Raw genomic sequence first — 25,543 nt, forward strand, 5'->3', positions numbered from 1 at the left:
GTCTGTGTGTGTGTATGTAGGTTAATGTTGTCCCCTCTATATGCGTGTTTAAGAGTGAGTGAGTGTGAGTTTGAATGAATGTGTGTGTGTGTGTGTGTGTGTGTGTGTGTGTGTGTGTGTGTGTGTGTGTCTCCTGTGTAGCTCACTGGCGCTGAGGCAGGAAGGGCTGTGATAAGCACTGAGAGGGTGTGGGGGCCGTGTCGAGAGCGAGCGGGGTGTGTGTGTGTGTGTGTGTGTGTGTGTGTGTGTTAGGGGGGGTGGGAGGTAGTTGGGTCAGCCCTGCAGCCAGCCGTCTAGCCGGCCAGACTGGCTGCGTCTGTCTGAGTCTCCACACTTCCAGCGCCGCAGACGCCGTGGCTATCTCCTCCGCTCTGCCCCGCCCCGCCCCGACAACACCCACCCGCAGGAAAACAAACAACAAAAAAAGGGGGAAAAAAAAAACTGTATAGAGTCGTTTATTTGTTTGCTTATTTAGCCGAGCCAATTTCCCTTTTACTGAGCTAAACACAAGCAGCACTTTAAGGGCTCCTTAGAGTATTGCGTAAGTAAGTCACTTCACCAAAATATAAATAACATTTCAGAAATGTACTGATGAGGCACAATATTGTTATGGTAGTTAGAGAGCTGTGATATTGGATAAACGCTAAATTATCATAACAAATTAGTATTAAATGATAGTTTTATATACAAAATTCGTAAGAAATGTGTGTTTATTACCATTCGTACAAGTGGGAAACGTGACAGATTAGGAGGGATGGGGACAGTCAGTCTGTTTGAGAGGTTCAATCTGCCTGGGACTCTGTCCCGAGGCAATCAGGGCATGAGAGTTGGCCAGCCGTCTGTCCAAATTAGCAGTAGACGACCGGTTGGCCACGATTGTGGACGGAAATTCTTGATTCTCGAGAGCAGGACGTGACTGGAAAATATGGTAATTGGCGTGGTTGCCGGTGGCGCGTCTGGGCGCACTGGTGAAACGTTAGCAAGTGCCGGGTGTCTGTGGTGGAGCTGGCGGCTGGGTGAAGTGGGGCAGACACTCACCTGGTGGGTCTCTCCCACTGAGTGGTGCGCGTGATGTGGTTGAGGTACTGGATCCGGCCAGACACGGTTCTCCTCTCCTCCCAGCTGCAGACCGATACATACACACACACACACACACACACACACGCACACGCACACGCACACGCACACGCACACGCACACGCACAGTGAATCACAGAGACAGAATGTGTAAATCATTCACATTCGTGCATAAATCTGCCCTCTCTTTGACATGAACACATATACACATGCATTAAGTCGTATCTATGCAAATATGCAGTCAGTCTCTCTCTCACACTCACACACACACACACAGGGCGCTAGGTCAAGCCTGCACACAAACAGTGCACCGCTGTGTTTGGGGCAGCACTGGGCCAACTCCAGCCGGCGACCCCCCAGGTGATTTATGACCAGCATGCAAAGTGAGAACGTCATTGCCATAAGCCTATACTGTAAACCAGCTTTAACTGCCAGCCAACCCCCCAAACCACCCCCCCCCCCCCCCCCCCCCAAACCCCCAACCCCCTCAGGCCACTGGCGGGCACACACACCCAGTCACTGGTGACAGGGCTGCAGACAGCCAGCGTGAGGGATAGAGGGAGGGAGGAGAGATGGAGGGAGGGAGGGAGGGAGAGATGGAGGGAGGGAGGGAGGGAGAGATGGAGGGAGGGAGGAGAGATGGAGGGAGGGAGAGATAGAAGGAATAAAGGCGTGAAAGAGAGATGGAGGGAGGGAGAAGGGACATGGAGTGAAAGAGAGATGGAGAGATAGAGGAAGGGGACAGCGGGAGGGGAGCGGGGTGAAGGAGAGATAGAGGGACGTGAGCAGGAGGGAAGGAAGGAAGGAGGGAAGAAAGAGAGGGAGGCAGGGAGAGGCGGGGTGAGAAAGAAGAACGCACCCGTCAGGTAAGTCGTTGTCGAACAGCCGGCTGCAGTCCCACCACGGGCCCTCCAGTGCCGATGCGGTCACGAGACTGCAGGCTCACTGTGAGAAGAAACCAAAACACAACACAGACACCGATGACAAGCTCGTCCAGACACGGGACACATGCTACACGTGTGTGTTAGTGTGAAAGAGAGTGAGAGACATGGGGTGTGCGGGTGTGTGTGTGTGGTAGGGGGGTTGTGAGAGTGAGAGACAGGGCACTGGTGTATGTGTGTGTGTGAATGTGTACGTGCGTGTGTAGAGACTGTGTGCAGAGACTGTGTGCATCTGTACATGTGTGTGTATGTGTGTGCACGTGACGTGTGCGTGACTAAGACTGGGACTGATTAAGACGAAGTGCTGCCGCACTGGGGACAGAGGTATTCCTGTGCTGGTGTGTGTTGCTGATGGATGGAGTAGACGCGTGCTGTGGTGAGCAACAGCGCTACGACTCTGGCTGGGGAGGGGGGGGGGGGTGAGAGCGACGCCACGCCAAGCAGATGTACGTGGTTCAGAGCCACGACAGAGGGCCAAGCGGCTCAGCAATAGGAGTGGTTTTTGGTTTCCCCTCTCTGCCTTGCTTGCTCATACACACACACACACACACACACACACACACACACACACACACACACACACACACGTACACGACTCAGTTTCCAGACAGATTCAAGGATGATGTGCAATGAGTCTGGAGTCTTAAGTGCTGGTGTGTGTATGTGTGCGTGAGCGTGTGTGCATGTGTGTGTGTGTGTGACTGTGTGTCAGAGAGCGAGCGAGCGAAAGAGAGAGAGAGAGGACCGAGCGAGCGAGCGAACGAGAGAGAGAAAGAGAGAGAGAGAGAGACTGAGACAGACAGAGATAGAGACGGACAGACAGACGGAGACGATAAGTGACTTCAGGGAAGTTGCTACTCACCCACAATCTGGCCCCTCACAGTTTCATTGTCATTGGGGCCCAGCTTGTTGAGGTCAAGTCTGTGATCTGTTGATTAAAGGAGACAGCATTAAGCAACCTCAACCAACACAGCGACAGGAGAGAAAAAAAAAAAGAGAGAGCAAGAGAGAGAGAGAAAGAGAAAAGAGGAGGAAAAAAAAAAAAAAATGGAACGATTCCGGACTGCCACACATTCCTCTCCCAAACCGCCGCTGCCAAACAATCTGGTACGGTTAAACATGAAAGGCCAGCGTGCAGACATAACAGCTCGCTGGAGTTCACCGACATCTGAGAGAGTTCGGGTCCGAGCTCGCCACAGCACTAGTGACGGGGGTTTAAGGTTCGGAAGGGGGGGGGGGCAGTCAGGGTGTTGGGTGGGGGGTGGGTGGGGTTGGTCAGGGTGAGTCATGTCCACTGCAGTGCTGCTGAACCCCCCGACCAAGCGTGGCTCACTGGGGCTCCGCTTGTAAATGTCAGCTTAGGTTTGCACAACCCTTTGGTCTCTGGTCTGCGCTTCCAAGATCTGCTACGTGTTCCACCGAAGACGCACGCAATCGTGTTTCCACCGAAGACGCACGCAATTTCAGACAGGGCCATGGATTGGGGGGGGGGGGGGGGGGGTTGCAGGACTGTTTTAATGGGAGTAGATAGCTGTTGGAGGGGGGTGGTTGGAAAGTGGCAGAACGGACAAAACATCCACCATGTACCCTGCGGCCCCAATACCTCCACCTTCCCCCCCCCCCCCCTTTCCCCCGCCGACAGACAGACAGACAAGAGGGAACCTGACCATGCGGCCCTGGTGCTGTCTGCCTGTCATGTGAATCCCACTCAGGATGCTCGTCTAGACTAAACACTGCCAGGGTAACGGTTACACGGCTGGAATGGTAAGCAGTTTCCAAGGAAGGAGGTGGGTGAGGGGGGGAGTAGAGAAGAAAAAAAAAACACCCCAAAATGTAACCAAAGCCGTGTGCAAACATCTGAAGATCATTTGGCAGTGCACTGAACACAGACGGATGAGTACAAAGGTTGTGTGGTGGAGGGTGCAGGAGGGGTGGGGGTGGAGTTGGGGGGGGTTGACCACAAGAAAGAGAAGTCTGCTGTGTGTATTCTTAACTGGCTACACAGCTAAGACTCCGACATATACCTGCATTAACAATGACTATGATGGGGTTTCGTGCCAGTCTAGCACAACTAGAGATGAGGTGAGAAAAAGAAGAGAAAACAGAGAGAGAGAGAGAGAGAGAGAGAGAGAGAGAGAGAGAGAGAAACAAAGAGAGAGAGAAACAAATAAAGAGAGAGAAACAAATAAAGAGAGACAAATAAAGAAAGAGAGACAGAGAGAGAGAAAGTGTCTGAAGACAGCAACAAGCAATGAATGGAAGTGAGAGGAAGACACAGACAGCGATTGTCAGAGGAGATAAAGATCTGGTGGTGCTTTGCATGTCTGCTCTACTCCTCTCCGCTCCCCATCTGTTCCGCTCCACTCGCTCGCTCGCCCGCGCGCACGCCGCGTGGCGAGCTTCGAGGAAACGTGGCGACGGCAGCGGCCGCCGGCTGTCACGGCTCAACCACAAGCCCGTGGCAGCCGAGAGAGACAGAGAGACAGGAGCGGCGGCCAGACGCACTTCCTGGCCCCTGCGGGCCCTTTTGCAAACGGCGACGGCAGGGCAGGAGACAACGGCAACAGCAACAGCAACAGCGGCGGCGGTGCGGCGGCCTGGGCTAAATACAGCGCAGCCTCACAGCTGGGCCACGGGCACGTCTGCGCTCCAAAGCATCAATACAATCCCAATACCTACACATTACGCCCAAGAAGCAACTTGCTCCGTGAAAAAAAGCACTTTAGAAAGGTGCTGAGCAGAGGCAAAAAAAAAACACACCACACACACCTTGTGAAGAGAATGAAGTCATCACGTAAAATGGTGTAACATGCCCAATCACTGCGAGAGGACATCGTTAGAGAGGTCTGGGATGTTAACGATCGTGTGAAAAGAAGGGGGGGGGGGGGGCTAGATAAACACATTAAAGGGTAACGTAGTGGAAAATTAGTCTTTCATGCTGCAGACGTCTGAGCAACACCGCCAGCGCGCGTGAAGGTGGGTGGCGTCATCTCCGTAGGCAAGGCGACGGTTTCACGGCAACAGACAGCACCCGCGGTCGCCACATCTGCCATGACATCACTTGGCTAACAGGGTGGCTGTAGCACTTAAGTCAGCGTCTACATACTAAAATATAGATTGTTACAGAAATGCCCCATAACACTGCCTTACACATAGGTGGCTACAGAAGCATGGTCACTTGCCACAGTAACACTGCACATGTAGGTCTATTTGCCTCAGCCACAGTAACACTGCACATGGAGGTCTATTTGCCTCACTCAGCCCACAGTAACACCGCACATGGAGGTCTATATACCTCAGCCACAGTAATACTGCACATGGAGGTCTATTTGCCTCAGCCACAGTAATACTGCACAGTAATACTGCACATGGCGGTCTATATGCCTCAGCCACAGTAATACTGCACATGGGGGTCTACATGCCTCACTCAGCTACAGTAATACTGCACATGGGGGTCTACATGCCTCACTCAGCTACAGTAATACTGCACATGGGGGTCTACATGCCTCACTCAGCTACAGTAATACTGCACATGGGGGTCTATATGCCTCACTCAGCTACAGTAATACTGCACATGGGGGTCTATATGCCTCAGCCACAGTAATACTGCACATGGGGGTCTATATGCCTCACTCAGCTACAGTAATACTGCACATGGGGGTCTATATGCCTCAGCCACAGTAATACTGCACATGGGGGTCTATATGCCTCACTCAGCTACAGTAATACTGCACATGGGGGTCTATATGCCTCAGCCACAGTAACACTGCACAGTAATACTGCACATGGAGGTCTATATGTCTCAGCCACAGTAATACTGCACATGGAGGTCCATATGCCTCAGCCACACTAATACTGCACATGGAGGTCTATATGTCTCAGCCACAGTCTCCTCTAGGTGGGGGCCAGTGTGCTGATGTCTGGGGGCAGCTGGAGGGCCCCCAGAGAGCGGTGGACCAATGGTGGTGGTGGTGTCGTCGCCGCCACAGATGAGCCATGGCTCCCAGGTGCCTCCTCTGGGGGTGCGGTGGTGACTGTGACGGCCCCCCGTGCCCAGCCTAGACAGCCAGCCAGCCAGCCAGCCAGCCAGCCAGGCTGGCACCCAACCCACAGCCGGCCAGCCAGGGCCAGGGGCAGTAGGGTGGGGGGGTGGAGCGAAGGCGAGGAGCGGTGCCAGACATCCATACGGGCCATCAATCAATAGCTAAGTTAATGGCAGAGGCTGTGAGTGGCCGGCGTGCTCTGCACTGCTCTGAGGGCAGCCACAGGGAAGTCAAGCACACAGCACTTTTATGGCCTATTCATTTCTGCCCGTCCTCCAGCCCAGCCATGCAGGCCCCGGGGCTGCTGATATAAAATTAGATGTCTGCATAAGAGACGGATGTGCAGTCATGCTGATGATTTCACAAAAGTCATGTGGTCTTGTGGTGTTTATACACACACACACACACACACACACACACACTGGAGCAAGTGGTCCTCAGGCCGTGGTTAGCCTCTGTAAAGATGACGTGTATTCTTAATGTTTAGGGCTTAAAGCGAGAAAGACTTGTCCCTGAAGATATCAAAAATCTCTCGAAGACGGTATATATATATATTCAAATCCTAAACAGTCTGGTCCACGCCTGCATTCAGACACAGTGCCTGAGAATGTTACGCCGTGTAATCTTGCTATGATAGATAAAGAGAGAAGTCATTGAATAGAGTGCTGAACTTACAACCAGTGTCTTTGAGGCGGTTGATGGCGTTGGACAGGAGTCTCACGCATCCCAGGAAACCTGCGCCCTGCTTCTTATGGATCTTCTTATGGTTCCACACACTGATGGTGATGGAGTCCGATTTCCCGATATACCTGCACACAGACACAGGAGAAATACGCTTTTATTGTCAAGGAAATCATTCAGTCCATGTTATATTATATTACTATAATATTTTATGACTATTTTATGACTGTGTAGACTAAATATTATTATCATCTTAATATCATAGTCTTAACCATACACTGATCATCTTGATATCATAGTCTTAACCATGTTAATAGTAGGTTTTTGGCTAGAACAGTAGCAGATTCATTTATATTCACAGTAATAATATCTGTTACTGGCAGGATTGAGTATTGACTGAGGTTCATAGAAGTTGATGCAACTCTGATCGTAGTCTGGTTTGAGAAGTTTAACAACTGTCAGTCCCCCCCCCCCCCCCCACACACACACACACACACACACACACACACACAAAGGTGTTATTTCTGCTTTTTCCTCTTCTCCTTTCAGCCAGTCATTGCGGCGAGCATGTGGTTAACACTGTCGTCTGTGACTTGGATACAGTCTGACATGCACGTCTGTCTGCCTCGCCGCGCCACGTCGCCATGACTACAGAGGAAGTCCCCCACATCACGTCTCACCAACAACACCCCCCCCCCCCACACACACACACACACACACCACCCCTCTCCTACATGCACATGCGCACACACACACACACACACACACACACACACTCCCGATAAAAAAAGGTGAACAAATGGCCACCATCAGACAGTAGTTACTGTAAAGTCTAATTACAGCTTTCCCAGCACAACCACCCCACGCGCACACACTCACCCCACAAGCACACACACTCCTGGCTATGGCAGAGGGTCAGTTAGAGGAGGTTTTCCTCTCACCGCCAGGAAAGACACCATGGCCAAAGTTAGCCACACACACACACACACACACCCGGTGCAGCACTATTACTGGCACAAGGCAGGACATTTTTATCATTTCATACCCCGACGTGCACTCCTGCACAGACAGCACCGTGACTATGAGGAAGGAGCTGTGCTGGTGCTTCTGCTACGAGGAGAGTGTCTGCTACACACACACGGCTTTAAACTTCAACTCATCTGTACATTCATCAGGCTGCTTCCACCCACGCAAGGAAGTCGTTTTTTTTTTTTTTTTTTTTTTAAAGTAAACCAACCAAACGATGATCAAAAAACTTGATCTAGCTTTTTTAAGACCAAAGCACTCCAATAAAAACGTTTTACCATTCAGAGTCGGTGATGATTAACGCTGGGTGCAAATAGATCAAGTTCAGGTAAACAAGCAATGGGAAAATCCAGACAAAACCATGACTACATGTCTGGTGGGTGGTTGTTGGGGTCAGGGCGGAGTGGGGGTGGGGTGAGGGGTGAGTCCACCAGTTTCTGCAGGGCCAAATGACTGAGGAAAAATAGCACAAGTGGAGCTAATGGGCAAGCTGGCATGCGTCAGATTCAGGGTATGCAAGCAAGGTAGTTATTACACAGCCAGCACTGCACCTCTAGCCGTTAAGAAAAATACCTCACTCCACACACACACACACACACACACACACACACACAGAGCCTTAGAGGGCCCATAAAACCAATAGGAGGAAAAAAGAAATCTATATGTCTCTACAGATCTGCCTAATTATACACATTACAGGCACAGGCCCCAACACACACACACACACACACACACACACGCACGCACGCACGTGCAGAGAGCTGGAGGGTATATAGGCTTTCAGACACACATGCCCATTTGCTCCGAATTACTGCTACATCTTACACTGTCAATAAGGGTGACCTCCGTGGTTATGTAGCGACATGGTAATTATCCATATGTCTTCTGGCATGCCATGGCTAATCGTTTCTGTGTGTGCGTATTGTTGGGGGGGGGGGGGGGGGGGGCTGACCGGCTGGCTACATGGCACACTGGGAGACATTACCCACTCCAGTTGGCGCCCGTCAGGCCAGGGAGAGCGCAAAGTGAAATGACGCCAAAAATAAACTAATTAGCGCCTTGTGTCTGTGAGAGTACATTTAAGCCACCCCCTTCTCACACACACACACACACACACACACACCCTCCCCTCTACTCCAGACGGTACGATCTGCTCGGCCTTCTGGGATGTTCAGAGGCCACCTGTTCTGGGTATTCTGGGTGTGAGGGGGGAGGTGGTGGAGTGGGGGGGTGGAGATGACGCTCAGTCTGCTTGATAAACTGGTGCCTTGATGTAACCGTTGCGAGACACTTGCATCACAAGGGGCGAGACAGCCACTGTACATCTGGCCCAACACACACACACAGACACACACACACACACAAACACACAAACACACAAACACACACACACACAAACACACACACACACAACGGGGGGAAGCTCAAGCCTATCACAGCCTTATGTCCCCACTGGGCCTTTGTACTGGTGCCAATGCAGCCTGATCCAATCAGATGTTCCCGTCTTATATTCCCGAAAGAGACAACACTGATGAAGCGCAGCGGAATTTTTTTTTTATGTCACGAAACGGTGCAGGGGACATATCAAGAGGAAAAGTTTACTCAAAGCGCCAATTAATACATGCCTTGTGCGCTTGACCTAGTGGCAAGCTACCACGTTTGCTCACCAAATGTGGAAAGCTTCCAGTGATACGCAGACACAAGGGAGGGGAAGAAAAAAGAAAGAAAGAAAATAAATAAATAAATAAATAAACTGACCATATGTTTTCTCTATGCTCATCATGCGCTTAGAGAGGCGAGTCCCTCGCTATGAGTCACCGCGCATGTTAAATCACTTAGCCTTAGCGTAGGGGCTAGCACATGTCAGCGTGTGCCTGATGGTGCTCATGCTGCTGCTGCTGCTGGTGGTGGTGGGGAGAGGGAGAGTAGGGGCCGAGGGACCGGGCGGCCAGTCTGGAGGCTGCACTCGTCCCGTCCAGCTGGGTCGGGACTGGAGGAATGGTAGCCATCCTCCCAGTCTGGCCCCGGCCCCATCTGCTATCCCATTTCCTATGACTGAGCCGGGCAGGTCAGGGGTCACTGGCGTGGCATGCCCCCCCCCCCCCACCCCCCTCCCGCACCCACGTCCTCCCAGTAAGGTGTTCGAGAGTGGACGGTCACTCTGCAGCTGTGAGTGTTCGAGGAGGTGTCGTGCGAGCTGGCCTTTACGATTTAAAAAGCTACAGCCTGCTAACACACGCACCCTTCTCGCTGACAGCCTAGACGAGATAAATAGTGCTAGATGACGTCGATGCTTTGAGACGGAGTCTAAGCCTTTAACTGTAGACCAAAAGCCTCTATGAAAACGAGCCCTTTGCAACCTATTGTCATAAATGATGTCATGGCGTTCCAAAAATTCCACCTGGCAACTTCGCTCTCGCTCATCTGCGACTCATTACCATAACAACCCCAGATGTTCCAGCCCCATGTTTACAATGGAGATCTCCACGGCAACGACTGCTCATTTACTACAGTGCTATCTATGATGACAAGACACACAGGCGCACACGGCATCAACACAACTACAGAGTGGACAACAGAGTAAGCAATGTGCTGAACAAACTTTAGTGCTCTTATAAGATGCCTAAAATTAAACATGGGTACCATATTCAACATAAGAAACCTGCAAAGCAATGACAGACTCCTTCAGTTGGCCCAGCTTGATGTTATAGGAATTTCCCCGAAACACAACAAGACAACACAACACTTCCAAGACAATTGAAGTACTGAAAATGAAACACTTTGTGAGAGCATTTCGTGGTACTGCTTTTCATTCGATGAAATCTTGGTTAGGTCTGCTGTTTGAGTTGTGAGGATGACTAGGGAAAACGGAGATTGATTTCATAACTGAGCCCCAACCAACCTTCCCTCATGAACACAATACAAAACAAACAAACACTAAACTGCTACTAAAAAACACCAACTTTAAGCTCCATTTTTTGTTACGGAAACCAAGGAAACACAAAGCGACTACATCTGAATTTAATGAATAACATAGTACTGCTTAGAGGCAAGAAAGGACATAACAGTAGATGGGGGGGAAAAAAGTGATTTAAATCCCGAAATAGCCTGAATTCCAGGAGCCAAACTCGCATCCAAACAGCTTGGCGAGATCCCCTCTGGACGCTTTGCACTGATGCACTGCACATCTACTGTGCCAAGCCCAATGTTTGGTTTTCCTTTTTTGTGCCTTTCTTTCCCTAATTAATGATGTAACTGTACAGTTGAGTGCGCCGTCGGAATCAGAATTGTTCAAATCTGTTCCTGGGTGGCTGAAAGCCAAAAAATGCCACAACTCGTGCTTTTTTTTTTGCTCGTGCTGTTGCTCGTGCGAAAAGCTGACAGCCAGTGGAACCTACGGGCCTCGTGTGATAATTCCTCTGAAAATAAAGTCGAACTCAAAGGAAGGAACATTCGGAACACATGGTGAGGAGAACACAACAGGTTCGGTTTCTAGAGAACGTGCGGCACCGCTCAGTTCGCCTTTTAAAACAAAACACCACAGGAACACAACTCTTGTTCCTGTAAACACAATAGCGGTAACCACAGTTGCCGGTATTTTTCACACAATTTGTACACGGTGATGCGAGCAAAAGACTGGGGACAAACGGAGGCACAGAAGTTCATCTGGCTCGGTAGAGGATCTTACAGGTCGTAATGCTGGTTCCACTTGGGGTCAAGCGTGTTCCTGACGGTGTCTGTTGAGTGGCATTGCCCGGATCCGTCAACGACGACCTTGGCGAACGGGTCAGGTAGGCCTGGGGAGAACAAAAGTGAGTTTATGAATGTTCAGACACTGGCACATACCACAGCAGTAGACTTTAGCATTATGATAATTGATAATTATGATAAGAAAAGCCTTTAAGCCATCTTTTTTTTTTAATGGCGACAGGACAAAGTTTAAAGCAGTATAAAATGTATTGAGCGCTTGGTTCCTCCGGCAATGAAACTGCAGTGTTTGTGTATGTTTGCACACAGGTCAAACCTGTTCTTTCACATTCACCTGCACGATTGGCTTGATTTCAGGGACTTCCCAGCCAGCGGCATAATTGTTGAGTGTGTGTGTGTGTGTGTGTGTGTGTGTGTATGTATGTATATATGAGAGAGAAAAAAAAAAGATAAAAAGAAAGAAAGAAAGAAAGAAAGAAAGATATATCCACAGAGAGAGTGTGTGCATGTAAAAGTCTACAGCTCCTACAATGCGATGAGTCCCAATGAGGGTTACAGGTCAGCTACATTCCCCTGATGTAGCCTCCATTACTTTATTTATTAGTCACCGGATCTTTTTCCGCTTCCACGTTACATAATGGAGACGAGACGTGATCCACGCTAACGATATGCTTTAAGGCGGCCCTGCGACCAACTGTGTGTAAATCTCAGCCCCAATCTACGGCAGATACAGCCACGACGCAACACACACACACACACACACACACACACACACACACACCCACACGCCTCATGAGAAGAGGTTGGCCTTTGTGTAGAGGACTCCTTGTCTTGCATGGCGAAACTCTATATCTGATCGTGAGAGTCACTCAAGCAGACAGACTCCAAAATGGAGATGGAAGACATAGAGCTCATCTTTAACCCTGTAGGATTTGTTTTAACCCTTAAATTTGGTTGTGCTTGTGCAAGGATGGACATGAGGTCATTACACAACATTTTATTCAAAGCTTCACCAAAGAAATAGAATTTAAAAAAAAAAAAAAAAAAGATTGTAAAAGATCAAAAAGTTTACTTACGGAAGAAGTCTTTCTTTGACAGGTTCTTCGCACACAGGACTGCAAGAGAGAGAAGAGACACGTGAGAACCGTGCAGAAGCAGCAGCACACATCGCTACATCCTGTCAGGAAACATTCCAAGACACCACAAGTGGACATGTTCACAAACCAGCACTTCATATTTAGCACATCACTATTTTTAAAAAATGACATTCCTGTTTTCTTTTCGATGGCTACTTTTCCTTTTGTCGTTCCCCCCCCCCCGCCACGGCATTATTTACAGTCCCCTGAGGTCAGCGTGTGTGGTGTTGAGCCCGCGGACGCCCAAACCTAAACCGCCCGTGTGTGTGTGTGTGTGTGTGTGTGTCACCCAGAAGCTGTGGGATGCCGTGTCTCACTTGGTAAAATGTTGACAGACATTCCTGAGGCCGGCCTGAGGTGCAAATCCCTTGCTTATACACAAAAGGCTTTCAGGAAAGAACCTCCTGATGCCGTGGCAACAGCTGACCTTGGTGCGCTGAGGAGAATTTAGCCGAGCCACACAATCATACGCAGACTCAAAAGACTTTACAAAAAAGAGGAAAAAAAAAACGGTGGAAGGGCGAGGTTGCGGCAAGTTGGTGTTAATGAACAGCTAAAACAGCAGGGGAGGTGTATGTTCTCAGATGCTGTTGGGTAAGCCACACACACACACACACACACACACAGAACAGCAGTCAGCAATCATCAGTACCATAAATCACGCAAGCTGTTAGCAGGTAATAGCAAATGTCACCCCCTTTTTTTATTGCTGCCACTTATTGAGGTGATAAGCTGATGTGGAACTGGTCAATCCACACTTCAGGCCTGCCACCACCACCGCCACCACCACCACCAGCAGCAGCACCACCTGGTCTCCTGTGCTGGGTGTGAGGTCAGTGGGCACAGGTGGGGGTATGGAGTGGGTGTGGGGGCGGAGGTTTAATGATGCCTGCCCGGCTCAATGCCCCCTCTTAAAGGCTGAACCTCCCTCAGCCCACCCTTCCCCTCCCAACCTCAGCTCCTACAACAGCTGCAGAGTGACCGACCACTCTCCAACAGCTGGCCCTGAGAGCCTGAGGAGGGATGACACGGTGTGTGTGTGTGTGTGTGTGTGTGTGTGTGTGTTGCCCACTGCACACTAATCTCTCAGTAGAGTAACGGGCCCCTCCATCTTGGCGGGCCTCGTGCCTTATCTGCGTCTCATCACCAGTGCTGGGGTCACTCTCCTGTTCCACTCAATATGCACGCAGGCACGTGTGTGTGTGTGTGTGTGTGTGTGTGTGTGTGTGTGTGTGTGTGTGTGTGTGTGTGTGTGTAGAGGGAAGTCAAATATTGATCACAGAGAGGGGGTTGTTGATCTGCTGTGCCACAATGACCCCCTCTGGGAGAAAATCCCTCTTCTGAGAGGCGCCGCCTTGGAACCTCGGAGATGAAGCTTAGAGCTTGAGAGGTGGGTGAGTGAGTTGGGGGGTTTGGAGTTGAAAGAGGAGGGGAGAGTCCGTGACTTCTCTAGTCCCTGCCAAGTTGCCAACCAAACCCTGCCCTGCATGCCAGCCAGTGACTATGACGTGCTCGGTGATCGGAAAGAAGTGCGTCAGTGAAGTGTGGCGCGGTCACTGTGGGGCTTCGCTCGGGGGGGCTCTGTGGCGAGACATTCCGGAGCACAGGGGAGAGAAAAGCGGGGCCGCAGTTGCTCCGCTCCGTCAAAGCCACGGGACAGGAAGCCATGGGAGACGGAGAGAGAGAGACCGGGGGGGAGGCAAAGTGGACGGGGTCAAAAGAGCCTGACCTCTTCTGCTGTCCACGATGGGAGGCACCAGACAGACAGAGATGGATAGCCCAAAATGTATATTGGAGGAAGGTTAAGTCGTGTGTGTGTGTGTGTGTCTATGTGCTTTCCAAAAAAAGAGTAATGACCACCTGTGGCACCAACCGACAGGGATGACTGATGACTGCAGTACAAAACTGCATACACTGTTGAAAACAAACTTAAAACACACACACACACACACACACTTCTGCTCTCTCCTTCAAAAATCACCTACCCACCACCACCACCACCACCACCACCACCACCACCACCACCACCACCATCACTCCTCTGCAGGCCTCCTCTGGTTTCTACTCGGGCACTGTGAAAGTGAGCGAGGTCGAGAAGCTTGTAAAAGCCGCACATCAAACCTGGGCCTGAGGGCCCGAGCAGGCCTCCCGCTTACCCCAGTGCTGCACCAGGCAGGGGAGCGCAGGCAGGCGCTCCAGAGGGACTCCGCTCGAGTGAGAGAGTGGAGTCTGGTCCCGCACTCGCGGCAGCGCGATTTAAGAGCTTTCCTACAGACCTTGGCATTTACAACGGGGCACAGGCGCTGGCGGTTTTCTTGGAAAACCCCGAGCTTATGACTAAAAGGAACTATCAAAACGGCACATAAAACAAAAGGAAGAGAACACGCCCAGGAACGCTCCGCGGAGAAATCGCCTGTGGCCTGCCGAAGAGAACCGCATCCAAGGAGCGATGATGATGATGATGATGATTATGATTATGATGAGGAGGAGAGGAGGAGGAGGACGCTGAGGGTATACCATGGCCCCTGACTGAATGTGGTCATGGATGTCTGCAGACAAAGTCCTTGTATTTTAGAGTCAGTCACATGTTTTCCACAGTCCCTTTTTTACGGCTCAAAGTTTTCCAACCGAACAGGCCATTTCTGCGTTTTTACACAAGGTGATTTTTATTTGCATAGTTTTTTTTTTTTTTTTTCAATGAGGCAGATGTGCTGTCAGTGTGTGTGTGTGTGTGTGTGTGTGTGTGTGTGTGTGTTTTATGTCACTTCTAACCAGTAACTCTTCCCTTTTGCCTAATCAGCTGTGACAGGTTCCTGGGGTTTCTGGAGGGGTTGAGGGAGATTCCTCCCGCTGGCACCGAGGCCGTCTGGAGTGGGTCTGTGGCTGCGGAACTGGGAGGTACCGCTGACCCTCCCAGATGAGAAGCCCATCGTTTACGGGCCAGTGCCGCTGCTGGGAGCGGAATGGAGTGGAGAACCCCTTATTACCTCAACCTGTGATTCACCCTTTACACGCTTCTCAGGGCAAAGACGCCAAAACAAGCAAGTGGTGGAAAAAGCTCCACGCAATGCTCAGATGAGCGATGGATAATTAATCTCTTGCTGTGTACAGCCTTGTGATCAATAGGGACATACCACCCTTTTTAAAAGGTTTTATTAGTCAGAAGATTAATGCGATACTCTGGTAAACTGACATTGATGACAATTATGGTTAGGCGGAAAGTTGAGCCAACGCTTGGACTATAGTTAAATACAGAAAATGCACCGCTTGTACCACAGCTGCTGGTCAGCGTAATCATGGCTTTAAAAAAAGAGTTCTGGAGCTCCACCGTACCCTCAGCATCGCCACGACAACACATCCCTCTCTCTCCATTCGGTCCTTCACACTTGCTGCAGTCTCGTTGTGCTCGTTATTTACAAGAGGTGAGGAGCAGGTGACGGGACACATTCCGTTCCCACAATCCCACTTTTCCCCCCTCGGCAGTGCGGGCAGCTGGCGGGGGTCTCCACCGTGTCTGAGTGGATGGGACGTGAACCCTGCGTTCTGACACGTTTATTGGGCCTCGTAACGGAAAGGCACAATGGTAGGAAATGGTCACTTCATATCTGAATAATTTAGCAGCACAGCCAGCCTCAGGGAGCAAGAGAGAGAGAGAGAGAGAGAGAGAGAGAGAGAGAGAGAGAGAGAGAGAGAGAGAGAGAGAGAGAGAGAGAGAGAGGAAAATGAAGATGGCTGACTATGGGCTCAAAGTCTAAGATAGCAATCACACTCTAGTTTATACACATACAGAGACATGTACAAATCACAAACGGAATGACATTTCTTAATAAATTAACTTTTCAGAACTCCATCTTCAAGGATTTCAGTGTTTGACCAAACAGTTTCACTGAGAGGACGAGTATGGGTGCACAACCCTGATGTGGCCTGGATGGCTGGCTGGCTGGCTGGCCAGCTGGCTACTGGTGAGACCTTCCAGGTTCTGGGCCCCTTGAGTGGAGCCAGAGCTGCAGACTCGGTGAGCTGCCGGAGAGGCCCAGTGCCCCTGAGGACGCCTGGAAGCGAGTGGATGCGAGACCAGAAGCGAGGCGCACAAATTACATGGGTGGCTACGGACTCTTCGGAGCTGGCCGAATGGAGGTCGTAAATTTTGGCGGGGGCGACCAGAGCGGCATAAAATTACACACAGTCTATTGGATGGAATCACAACGTGTCAATCAGAGGGCTGACCCGGGCCAAACGGTGACGAGAGCAAAAGGGGATGACCGTGAGAGCGCAGGCTAATTACACAGGACGCCGCGCTGGATCTAAAACCTAGACGGCAATCACTGAAACAGAGCAGGACCTATGTGGACACAGCCTCGCTCATTTGCCTGTTCCAGGGCCCCATGACCGTGAAACTCACAATGCCTCTCCCTCTATAACAGCCGTAACTGTCGCCGTCTAAGAGGTATTGCGGATCAACGCATTTCTGCAAGATTCTAAATGCGGCCTTTAACGCTACTCAGTGATGGCTGACAATCAAACATTAAAGCCATTTGCCAGTCAATACTGAAGCAGTCTCGCGACTCGAATCTAAAACTGTCGCTCACAACTCAAATTGAAAGTGTTTGTGTGTGTGTGTGTGGGGAGGGGAATGGGGGGCTGCCTTGGGTCTCTCTTGGTCCCCCAGGGGCGAGCTGGTGGTCTGGGTGAATGGGCCACCGACTGAGTGACTGTTGGGAGCTCACGTTTCCGAGCGCAGAGCGGGATTAGGGGCTTACCTGCTCACTTCTCTTGTGTCAGCTGAGAGTAAGCCAGGGGAGTTTAACTGAGGATATCAATGAGGGCTTTTTCTGAACGCAGTGGCTTGGTTGCAGGTTAGTACAGATGGCAGTTGAAAGGATGTGTGTGTGTGTGTGGGGGGGGGGGGGGGGGGGGGGGATGAGAATGAGAGTTAGATTAGCAGGATCAAGCTAACCCTTTCATTAAAGATCTGTCAAAATCATGAAAACGATCAGTTTTCTATCAGAGGTCAATTATTAATGTGTATGACTGACCAATTTGTTTTAGAAGAAATTATAGAAGGTCTATATGGAGTTAACCTTCTTCCTCAACGAAGCTGTTGTAACAAGGTGCTCCTGAATTGGCCGGCAATCTATGACAAAGCGTCATTATGATGGCAGCATTGAGACACAGGGGTGCGAATAACACAAGACAAAAACCTCCACATCCTCAGTGAACGAAGAAGCCGAGTCTATTTTAAGGGTAGAGGCTGTGCTTTCCAAGAAACGTCCTGTGTTGTCCAAACACTCTATTTCTGTCCATTGTGTGTTTACCCTGAATGGAGCAGGAGATGGTGGACGCTGCAGCTGGACCGCAGCCCAATCGTGTGCACTGGAGAGAAAGTGGGTGTGTGTGTGTGTGTGCACGAGCGAGAATACGGGCACGCAGGAGTTCATCCTAAGCAAAAAGGAATCTCACCTCAACAGTTAACATTCAAATGCACACACACACAGACACACACAGGCACAAACAGACACATACAAATTAGCCTACATTCCTCACAAAGACTGGGCAAGATAACAGATGGTGTTAAGCACTTGGGCATATCTGGAGCGTCCATGGCCTGGCATGCTAAACTCTGAATGACCCAGAGATTTGTAAAGGGGACTGTGTGGGGGGTGTCGGGTGGGTAAATTGGGCTAGTGTGGGGAAACAACTACTCTAAAGCCCACATGATGCCGAGGGACAGGAGACTGCTCTGATTGGAACACACTCAAACATACTGCATAATTGATGGCTGTCTGAACTTCTCACCCAGACATGTTTGGAATTTGACCCAGCAATGGGTTAATAGAGTGTGTGATGGGCAGAATATCGCCCCTTTTCAAAAGGAGCATAAAAGGCTAGACGGCTACAGGTTCACAGAACACTCCGTGGTAGACGTCCCATTTCAAGACAGAATAATTAGGTCACCTCTTGTCCTGAAGAGAGAGTGGCACTTCCAGCAAGAGCATTAGGAAGCCGTTGACAAGAATCAACCCCCCCCGACACTGCCCTCAAGTAGGCTCAGGAGAAAATCCCTCGTTACGTTAAAACTCCAGGGCAGTGGCCAAGGTCAGGGAGGTCATGATAAGGTCAGCAGCACATATCAGCATCTTCAGGTGTGGTCTTTAACACTTCCCTTTCCCCGTTGGCCAAAAAAAAAAAAACATTTGCCAGAACAATCCATCAGCTTAGCTTTTCAGCTAGGAGTTAGCATGCTGTAAGCTAACTGCTGAGATTGAATGGTTTCGTTCTCATTGTATTTAGTAGTGCTCCTCTAATCCTGAGTCTAAGGTCAGACTGCGGCTCAGTGGCCAGTAATTGTCTCAGTGTCCAATGAGATTGTGAGGCCACACAGAGTCACTGTGATGAAGGGAGTGGGGACTGAGGGTCACCAAGGACAGGAGCCTGGTTTCACCTGCAATGAATGAGGTGTACACATAGGAGAAACGTGGGGCTGAAAGATTGACCCATTTTTAACCAAAACCGCAATTATCAAAATCACAATGGCCACAATTAATTGATTCTGATGGGGGAGTATTATGCAATTTCCTGAGGCAACACAATGAACGTACCAACATTTTTTAAAAAAACACCATAGGCAGCAGTACAACGAAGGCACAGCAAAAAAGGCAAGAAACATTTAAAACGTTTAAAAAAAATATTCAACCGAAGCTTGACTTTCAAAGATTTTATTGAAAATCACAGACACAGACATGGAGAGTACACCACCATGTGTGTAAGAGAAAATAACAAATTGAACAGCAGACAGCAGGTCACAAAACACCGAGGAGTGAGTTTTTTGGAGAATCACAAGAGACGGATCGACGAGTCCACCTGATGAACAAGCCCCTAGGCACACACGTCAGACTGAGGCGTCAGACTGAGGAGCAGCCGCCCCAGCGGAGCAACCAGGCCCAGTCTGCCGTTTCGCAAAAGATCTCGTAAGGCTGTGACTAACGACCCTTAGCAAGATGCACATCTGACGCCAAGATTTAAAAAAAAAAAAGTAAAAAATAAAAAAAGGAAGAAGAAGAAAAAATAAAATACAGAAACGACTGCTGCTGAAGTGTATCAGAGTTGAGATCATTTCTTCAGATACCTCTTTTAAACAAAAAAAAAAAACAAAAAAAACACATTTCGACATCAGGGTTTTTCCCATGTGTTGTGGCTTCTTAAGTCAGATAAAGATCTAGAGCCAGGGACCGCAATGAGTGCACAGGGTAGTGTCGTCTTGTCCTTCCTTCCAAAAAAGATGTTGATGAATAACATCTCTCCATGTCCCTTTGGCTGAACGAGCCGAGCTGTAGGTTTACCAGACTGTATAAAAGTGATCTCTCTCTCCAAATAGTCCCAACATTTTTCAGTTTTGCGAAAGAGGGTGGGGAGTGCAAATGAAACGAAAGCATGCAGCGCTCAGCCTTCTTGGCCCCCAGTCGGTGTCAGTGTACACTGTGCTGCTATGTGCCAGTAAAACCAACAATTAGCTTAGCTACACTGCGGCTAGACAGATATTGCATTACATTCGTCCATTACAAATGAGCCATGAATTAGCATGAATGAGAGTGTCAGCACACTGTGGCTGTTGGCTGGTCGGCAAACACTGCGGTCGGCAGGGCTGTTTACAAGGAAATATTCCACTTCCGAGAGCGAGCTGCAGTTACACACAAGGATCCCGTTTCACTAGCCAGAGGGGCACACCTGAATTACTCCCATTAAAACAGACAGGAAGTTAGCATGGCGGCTAGCCTCGCCACGCTATGACTTGGAGCTTTTGTATGAAGCCCCAGTCCCCCTGCCTGCCTGCCCTTCCCAGCTGAGATTTAAACACCAGTGCTAAAAGCCTGGCGTTAGCCACAAGCCACTGAGCAGTGAAGGGTCTCTTAGATCCCACAGGCGAAGCTAGGCCATCTGCCACAAACTGGAGTAGGCTGACTATAACCATGAAAGATGATAACTTTCCAACAACATTACCATTCAACAGGTGAAGACTGGTGACTGCCCTGGTAAGACAATCGTTGCCATGTAACCCGGTAACACACGCATGCATGTCAAAACACTGGCGGGTCAGAGGCTCCCTGTGCAGCTCTACGTGATCAGATGCACAGCGCGGATTGGGTTTCCAGGCGCAGGGAAGTGGCCCACCGGCCGAGCAAGAAGAAATTAAATGAAACATGAAGTGCGTGAGATTGTCTAACGCACGGCGCTCCGACTTGGTCGTCAGGTGGAGATGGTCGGGTGGAGGGGAGTGGGGGAGGGGGTGGGTGAGGGGCTGGGGGAGGGGTGCTGTGTAGAGATGCCCCAGTGCTAAAGACAAAAACAGGTCAATCCAAGGCAGCCTTTTGTTTCCACAAATACACCCTGCTGGGCTACTCACATGAATGGGATGTCAGACGAATAGGGTGGGGTGGGTGGGGGGTGTTACATTTTTTTAGGGTGGTGGTGGGGGGGGGGGGTGGAGTGGTTGTATCCTGAATAGACAGGCGTATAAGAGAGTGTGCTTTGTGAGTCATGGAGACTCGGCATAAAGACATCACCACACTAAAACACGCACACACGCACGCATCGAACCTCTGGGACTTGCTGCAGTCATCTCTGAACATCAAAAGCCCTGTCAGTGCGGGCCGACACCTCAGCCTTACTCACGACGAGCAACGTCATGGTGCCCACTCCTCTCCTGCTGCCGGCCCTGCGGTCGGGACTGTGGTCTCTCTGTTTTGACTCCCGCCGCACTTGTGCGCCGTCTCATTCACAGCATTGTTCACCAGCAAAACAAAAGAGCTTCCCTTTCCCCCCCTCGGCAACCTGCTCCTCCCAGCCCTGGCTCCCAGCAGAGACAGACAGTGTGTGTGTGTGTGTGTGTGTGTGTGTGTGTGTGGGGGGGGGGGGGGGGTGGGAGTGTGTGTGAGAGTGAGTGAGTGAGAGAGAGAGAGAGGGACAGGTCCTGAAATCGCACCTCTAATCTGGGCTGCACTTCCTCTGGCCGCCCTTTACGCTCAGCTCCCCTACTCCTCCTCTCCTCCAGCCCTCCTCCGCTCCACTCCCTCCTTCCTCCCCTGAAAAATGTTCTGCATGCCAATTATGTCATTCACTAAAGAGGCCCAGGAGTGGGCCGTCCCCCCTGCCCCCAACCCCCCCCCCCCCCCCTCCGCGGAGCAACAGCAGCGGCGACAGCAGCGGCTGCAGCGGAGTGGACACACCTCTCACCAGGGAGATCAGGAATCTACACGGAGTGGATCGTAGCCAGACTGTCAACACGCCAGGATAGAGGGGAGAGAGAGAGCGCAGGGGGGAGAGACGGAGAGAGAGACAGAGAGAAAGGTAGAGACAAAGAGAACGGGGGAGAAAGAGAGAGGGATAGAGAGAGGGAGAATGAAAGAGAGAGGGGGAGAAAGAGAGAGGGGACAGAGACAGAAAAAAGATACCCGCTACCTTGGAGAGGTCAGAGTGGCAAAATGTTGCTCAAGTGTGACATTTTGGAAGTTGGTAAGCAAGCAGACCAGACATGCATCAGAAGACTGTCCTCCATCACATTTCTATCAAAATGTTTCTCCTCATCCAGAGGAATGGTGTATTCTAGCCATCGGGCACATAGGAAAACATCCAAAGAATTCAATAAAAAGTCTCATCTAGTCCAGTGTGACACTGAACCACATGTGGCCATCTGGAGTGAGGGCAAGAGAGCGAGAGCGAGAGCGAGAGAGAGCGAGCAAGAGAGAGCGAGAGCGAGAGCAAGAGAGAGAGAGAGAGCAAGAGAGAGAGAGAGAGCAAGAGAGAGCGAGAGAGAGAGAGAGCAAGAGAGAGCGAGAGAGAGAGAGAGCAAGAGAGAGAGAGAGAGAGAGAGAGAGAGAGAGAGAGAGAGAGAGAGACTCTGTATGTAGGGCAGGCGATTACTGTGTCCAATCCCCCCCTGCTCTTGCAGACCTGGACTGCAGGCTCTGGCTGAGCCACGGCGAGTCGAGGGAGAGACCTGGAGGACGGCCGGGAGGGAGGGAGGGAGAGAGGGATGGATGGAGGGAGGGATGGATGGAGAGAGGGAGGGAGGGATGAGTCACTGCTGGGCCTGCTCAGAAGCCCGGCTCCCGGTGAGCCAAATAAAGAGGAAGAGAAAGATACGAAAGAGCACGAGAGGACAGATGAGGGAAAAAAGACTGATGGTGGCATAGAGCGAGGGAAGAAGAAGAAGAGGAGGAGGAGGAGGAGGAGGAGGAGGAGGAGGAGGAGGTGAAGAACAGCAGAGAAGCACGGAGGAGGAGGAGGAGGAGGAGGAGGAGGAGATCAGAGAGGCTTAATGTAGGCCAGGGGGCATGAGGTGGGGGGTTGAAATATGGAATAAGTGTGTGAGAGTGAAAGAGACAGAGGGAGAGAGAGACAGAGGGAGAGAGAGAAAAGAAGGGAGGTGAAGGAATCCAAGTGGGTGAGAGATGCTTGAGTGTCTGTGAGGGGGCCTCACCGACAGGCTCAAATTGAAATGAATCTCCATGAGTCAGACACACATGGAATGATGGTGCAGACAGGAGGGAAGTCCGTCTATTTGTACCTACAACAGCATATAGCATCTCCTCCAGTAATAGCCTACATCTTACACAGCTCTACCAGGGTGTGTGTGTGTGTGTGTGTGTGTGTGTGTGTGGGTCTGTGTGCGGGTCTGTGTGTGTGTGTGGGTGTGGTGTGTCGTGAGGTGATGATGCAGGGAGGTCGGAAACTAAACACCCTGAATTTTCAATCACGGCGTTGGGCCCATACAGAGACGATGACTCATCTCCCATCTGGCTGTGGATCAGCACGAGGAGCAAGAGAAGGAGGAGGACGATGAGGAGGCGAGAAGAGGAGAGAGAAGAGAAGAGAGAAGAGAGGACAGAGAAGAGAGGAGAGAGAAGAGAGAAGAGAGGAGAGAAGAGAGGAGAAGAGAGAAGAGAGGAGAGAAGAGAGGAGAGGAGGAGAGGAGGAGAGAAGGAGAGGAGAGAAGAGAAAGGAAAGGGAGAGGCAAAGACGAGGTTTGCCACTGGGAAACGGACGTGCCAGTTTCTCAAACTCGACCGGAAAACAAACAAGATCCTTTCTGGTTGTAGGGGCCCAGGGCCCGGAGCCAGCATGGGGAATGACTACGCGCTTGTTTGTGCGAGAATGACAGGATGAACGGAGACCCTGTCAGAGGGACAGGATGAGAGCATCCGCACATCCCCATAGAGGGGGGGCCCGCCGCAGCCAACTTCTTGGCAGATCACTTCCTCTGCGGCGTGCCCTCACCATTCAGAGTCCAGCTCAAATGAGCCTCCAACGCCAATCTAGCAAACCACAAGCTGACAACACAGGGTGTGCTAAGGATGTGCTAAGAGTGGCTGGGGAGTAATTCTGAGGGTTTGTGGCATAACTAAACCAAGTCACATCATCGGTAATTGATCAATCAAAGTTTCTCAGAAGTGTTTCCATTGCCCGAGTCTGGTACAGACCTTAGGCCTATTTATGGCACATCGAATATCTTTCAGTGAGCTGAATGACTAGACTATGACAAGACTATCGCTCTTTGGAGTCCCTCCTCTTGGTATTGTGGAGAAGTCGGTCTGATGAAGCGGTCTTCTCCTCGACGTATCTACACTGGTAACAACCCAGGGCATCCCCGGAGACCATGTTGCTTCCTCTGCTCCAGCATCAATCTCAGCCAACGGCCTCTGAAACGCTCATCGGTCAACGAGCCTGCAGAGCCACAGCGGCAGAGCCGGAGAGCCAGAGGTCCGAGGAAAGTCTGTCAGGAAGTCTTAAAAGAAATTGTTTATTTTTGTTTCCATAAGCATGATGTGCACTCTTCCACTGAACCAAGGCCAGGCTGTGGCTGAATTCCAAAAACAGCTTCTTTACCTTGGAACTTGCAAAAAGGACAGAAAATACAGCCCACTTAAAATCATGTATGAAGCTACCAGCACTCATACAGCATCTCTACCGCACATGAGAAATCCATTTGAACATGCTCCAAATATGTACAGCATGCTACACCACACAGAACCTGATAAACACAACTAGTCAGTCTCCAGACAGACAGACAGACAGATAGTATGCAACTGTCGTCTGCCTAAAAGGCTGAGTATGTAAACAGACAGCTCATCAGATAAGGGCCCAAACTACTTGGGAGGTGGATGATCTCTTGGCAGGAGGACAGCGCTAGCTGTGACGCAGGCAGCTTCCGTCTCCCTGAGCTAGCTGGCTGAACGCGGTATCTGTGTGGGCTGTGTGTATATGTGTGTGTTTACTGACGGGCACACGTGGTCGGGGCACGGCAGCACAGACAGCCATGCGGCCTGTCATTTCCAGAGCTCTGCTCAGCGCACTCCCTCGGTCTTGAGTCCCTCACTCGCTCTCTTCCTCACACGGGTCACAGAGGGAACGCCACAGGAGTGAGGGGGGGGGATCTCAGCCAGCCAGAGAGAGAGAGAGAGAGAGAGAGAGAGAGAGAGAGAGAGAGAGAGAGAGAGAGAGGAAGAAAAACGAGGAGGGTAGGAACAGAAGAAAGAAAGGGAAAATATGAGACAGAAAGAGAACATGCAAATGAGTGAGAATGAATATGGGAGGCAGGAAAAGAGAAGGAAGAGAGGGAAAGAGAGGGAAAGAGAGGGAGAGAGAGAGGATGGAGAGGTGGAGGTGGAGACAGAGTGATGGTTGAGGAAGCTGGGGTGGCCGCGGCACATGAACAGCAACAAACTCCTGCGTGCGCCGTCAGACCGCGAAACAAAAGCAGCCTCAGAGAGCAGCCTCAGCCTGTCCTAGCCAAACACCTCGGAGCACTGACACGCCACAGGGGTAGAGAAACAGGCAGCGGGACCAGCCTCTGATATGTTTTCAGTGTGTGTCAGTAGTAGTAGAATAAGTGTGTATCCGTGTGTGTTTGTGTGTGTGTGTGTGTGTGTGTGTC

The 25,543-nt window shown here is 50.7% G+C and overlaps 1 protein-coding gene across 1 annotated transcript in view; it reads right to left on the minus strand.

Annotated features, from left to right (window-relative positions):
• LOC121718176 (E3 ubiquitin-protein ligase SMURF2-like) overlaps window positions 1-25,543 on the minus strand; it is a 68,798-nt gene that overhangs the window by 31,420 nt on the left and 11,835 nt on the right. Inside the window, 7 exon segments of the mRNA XM_042103075.1 lie at window positions 1,039-1,122; window positions 1,937-1,974; window positions 1,976-2,022; window positions 2,881-2,946; window positions 6,737-6,870; window positions 11,457-11,565; window positions 12,553-12,591. Of these exon segments, the coding sequence (XP_041959009.1) occupies window positions 1,039-1,122; window positions 1,937-1,974; window positions 1,976-2,022; window positions 2,881-2,946; window positions 6,737-6,870; window positions 11,457-11,565; window positions 12,553-12,591 (517 nt within the window).

This window comes from Alosa sapidissima, chromosome 9, assembly GCF_018492685.1.
Source record: "Alosa sapidissima isolate fAloSap1 chromosome 9, fAloSap1.pri, whole genome shotgun sequence".
Lineage (NCBI taxonomy): Eukaryota > Metazoa > Chordata > Actinopteri > Clupeiformes > Clupeidae > Alosa > Alosa sapidissima.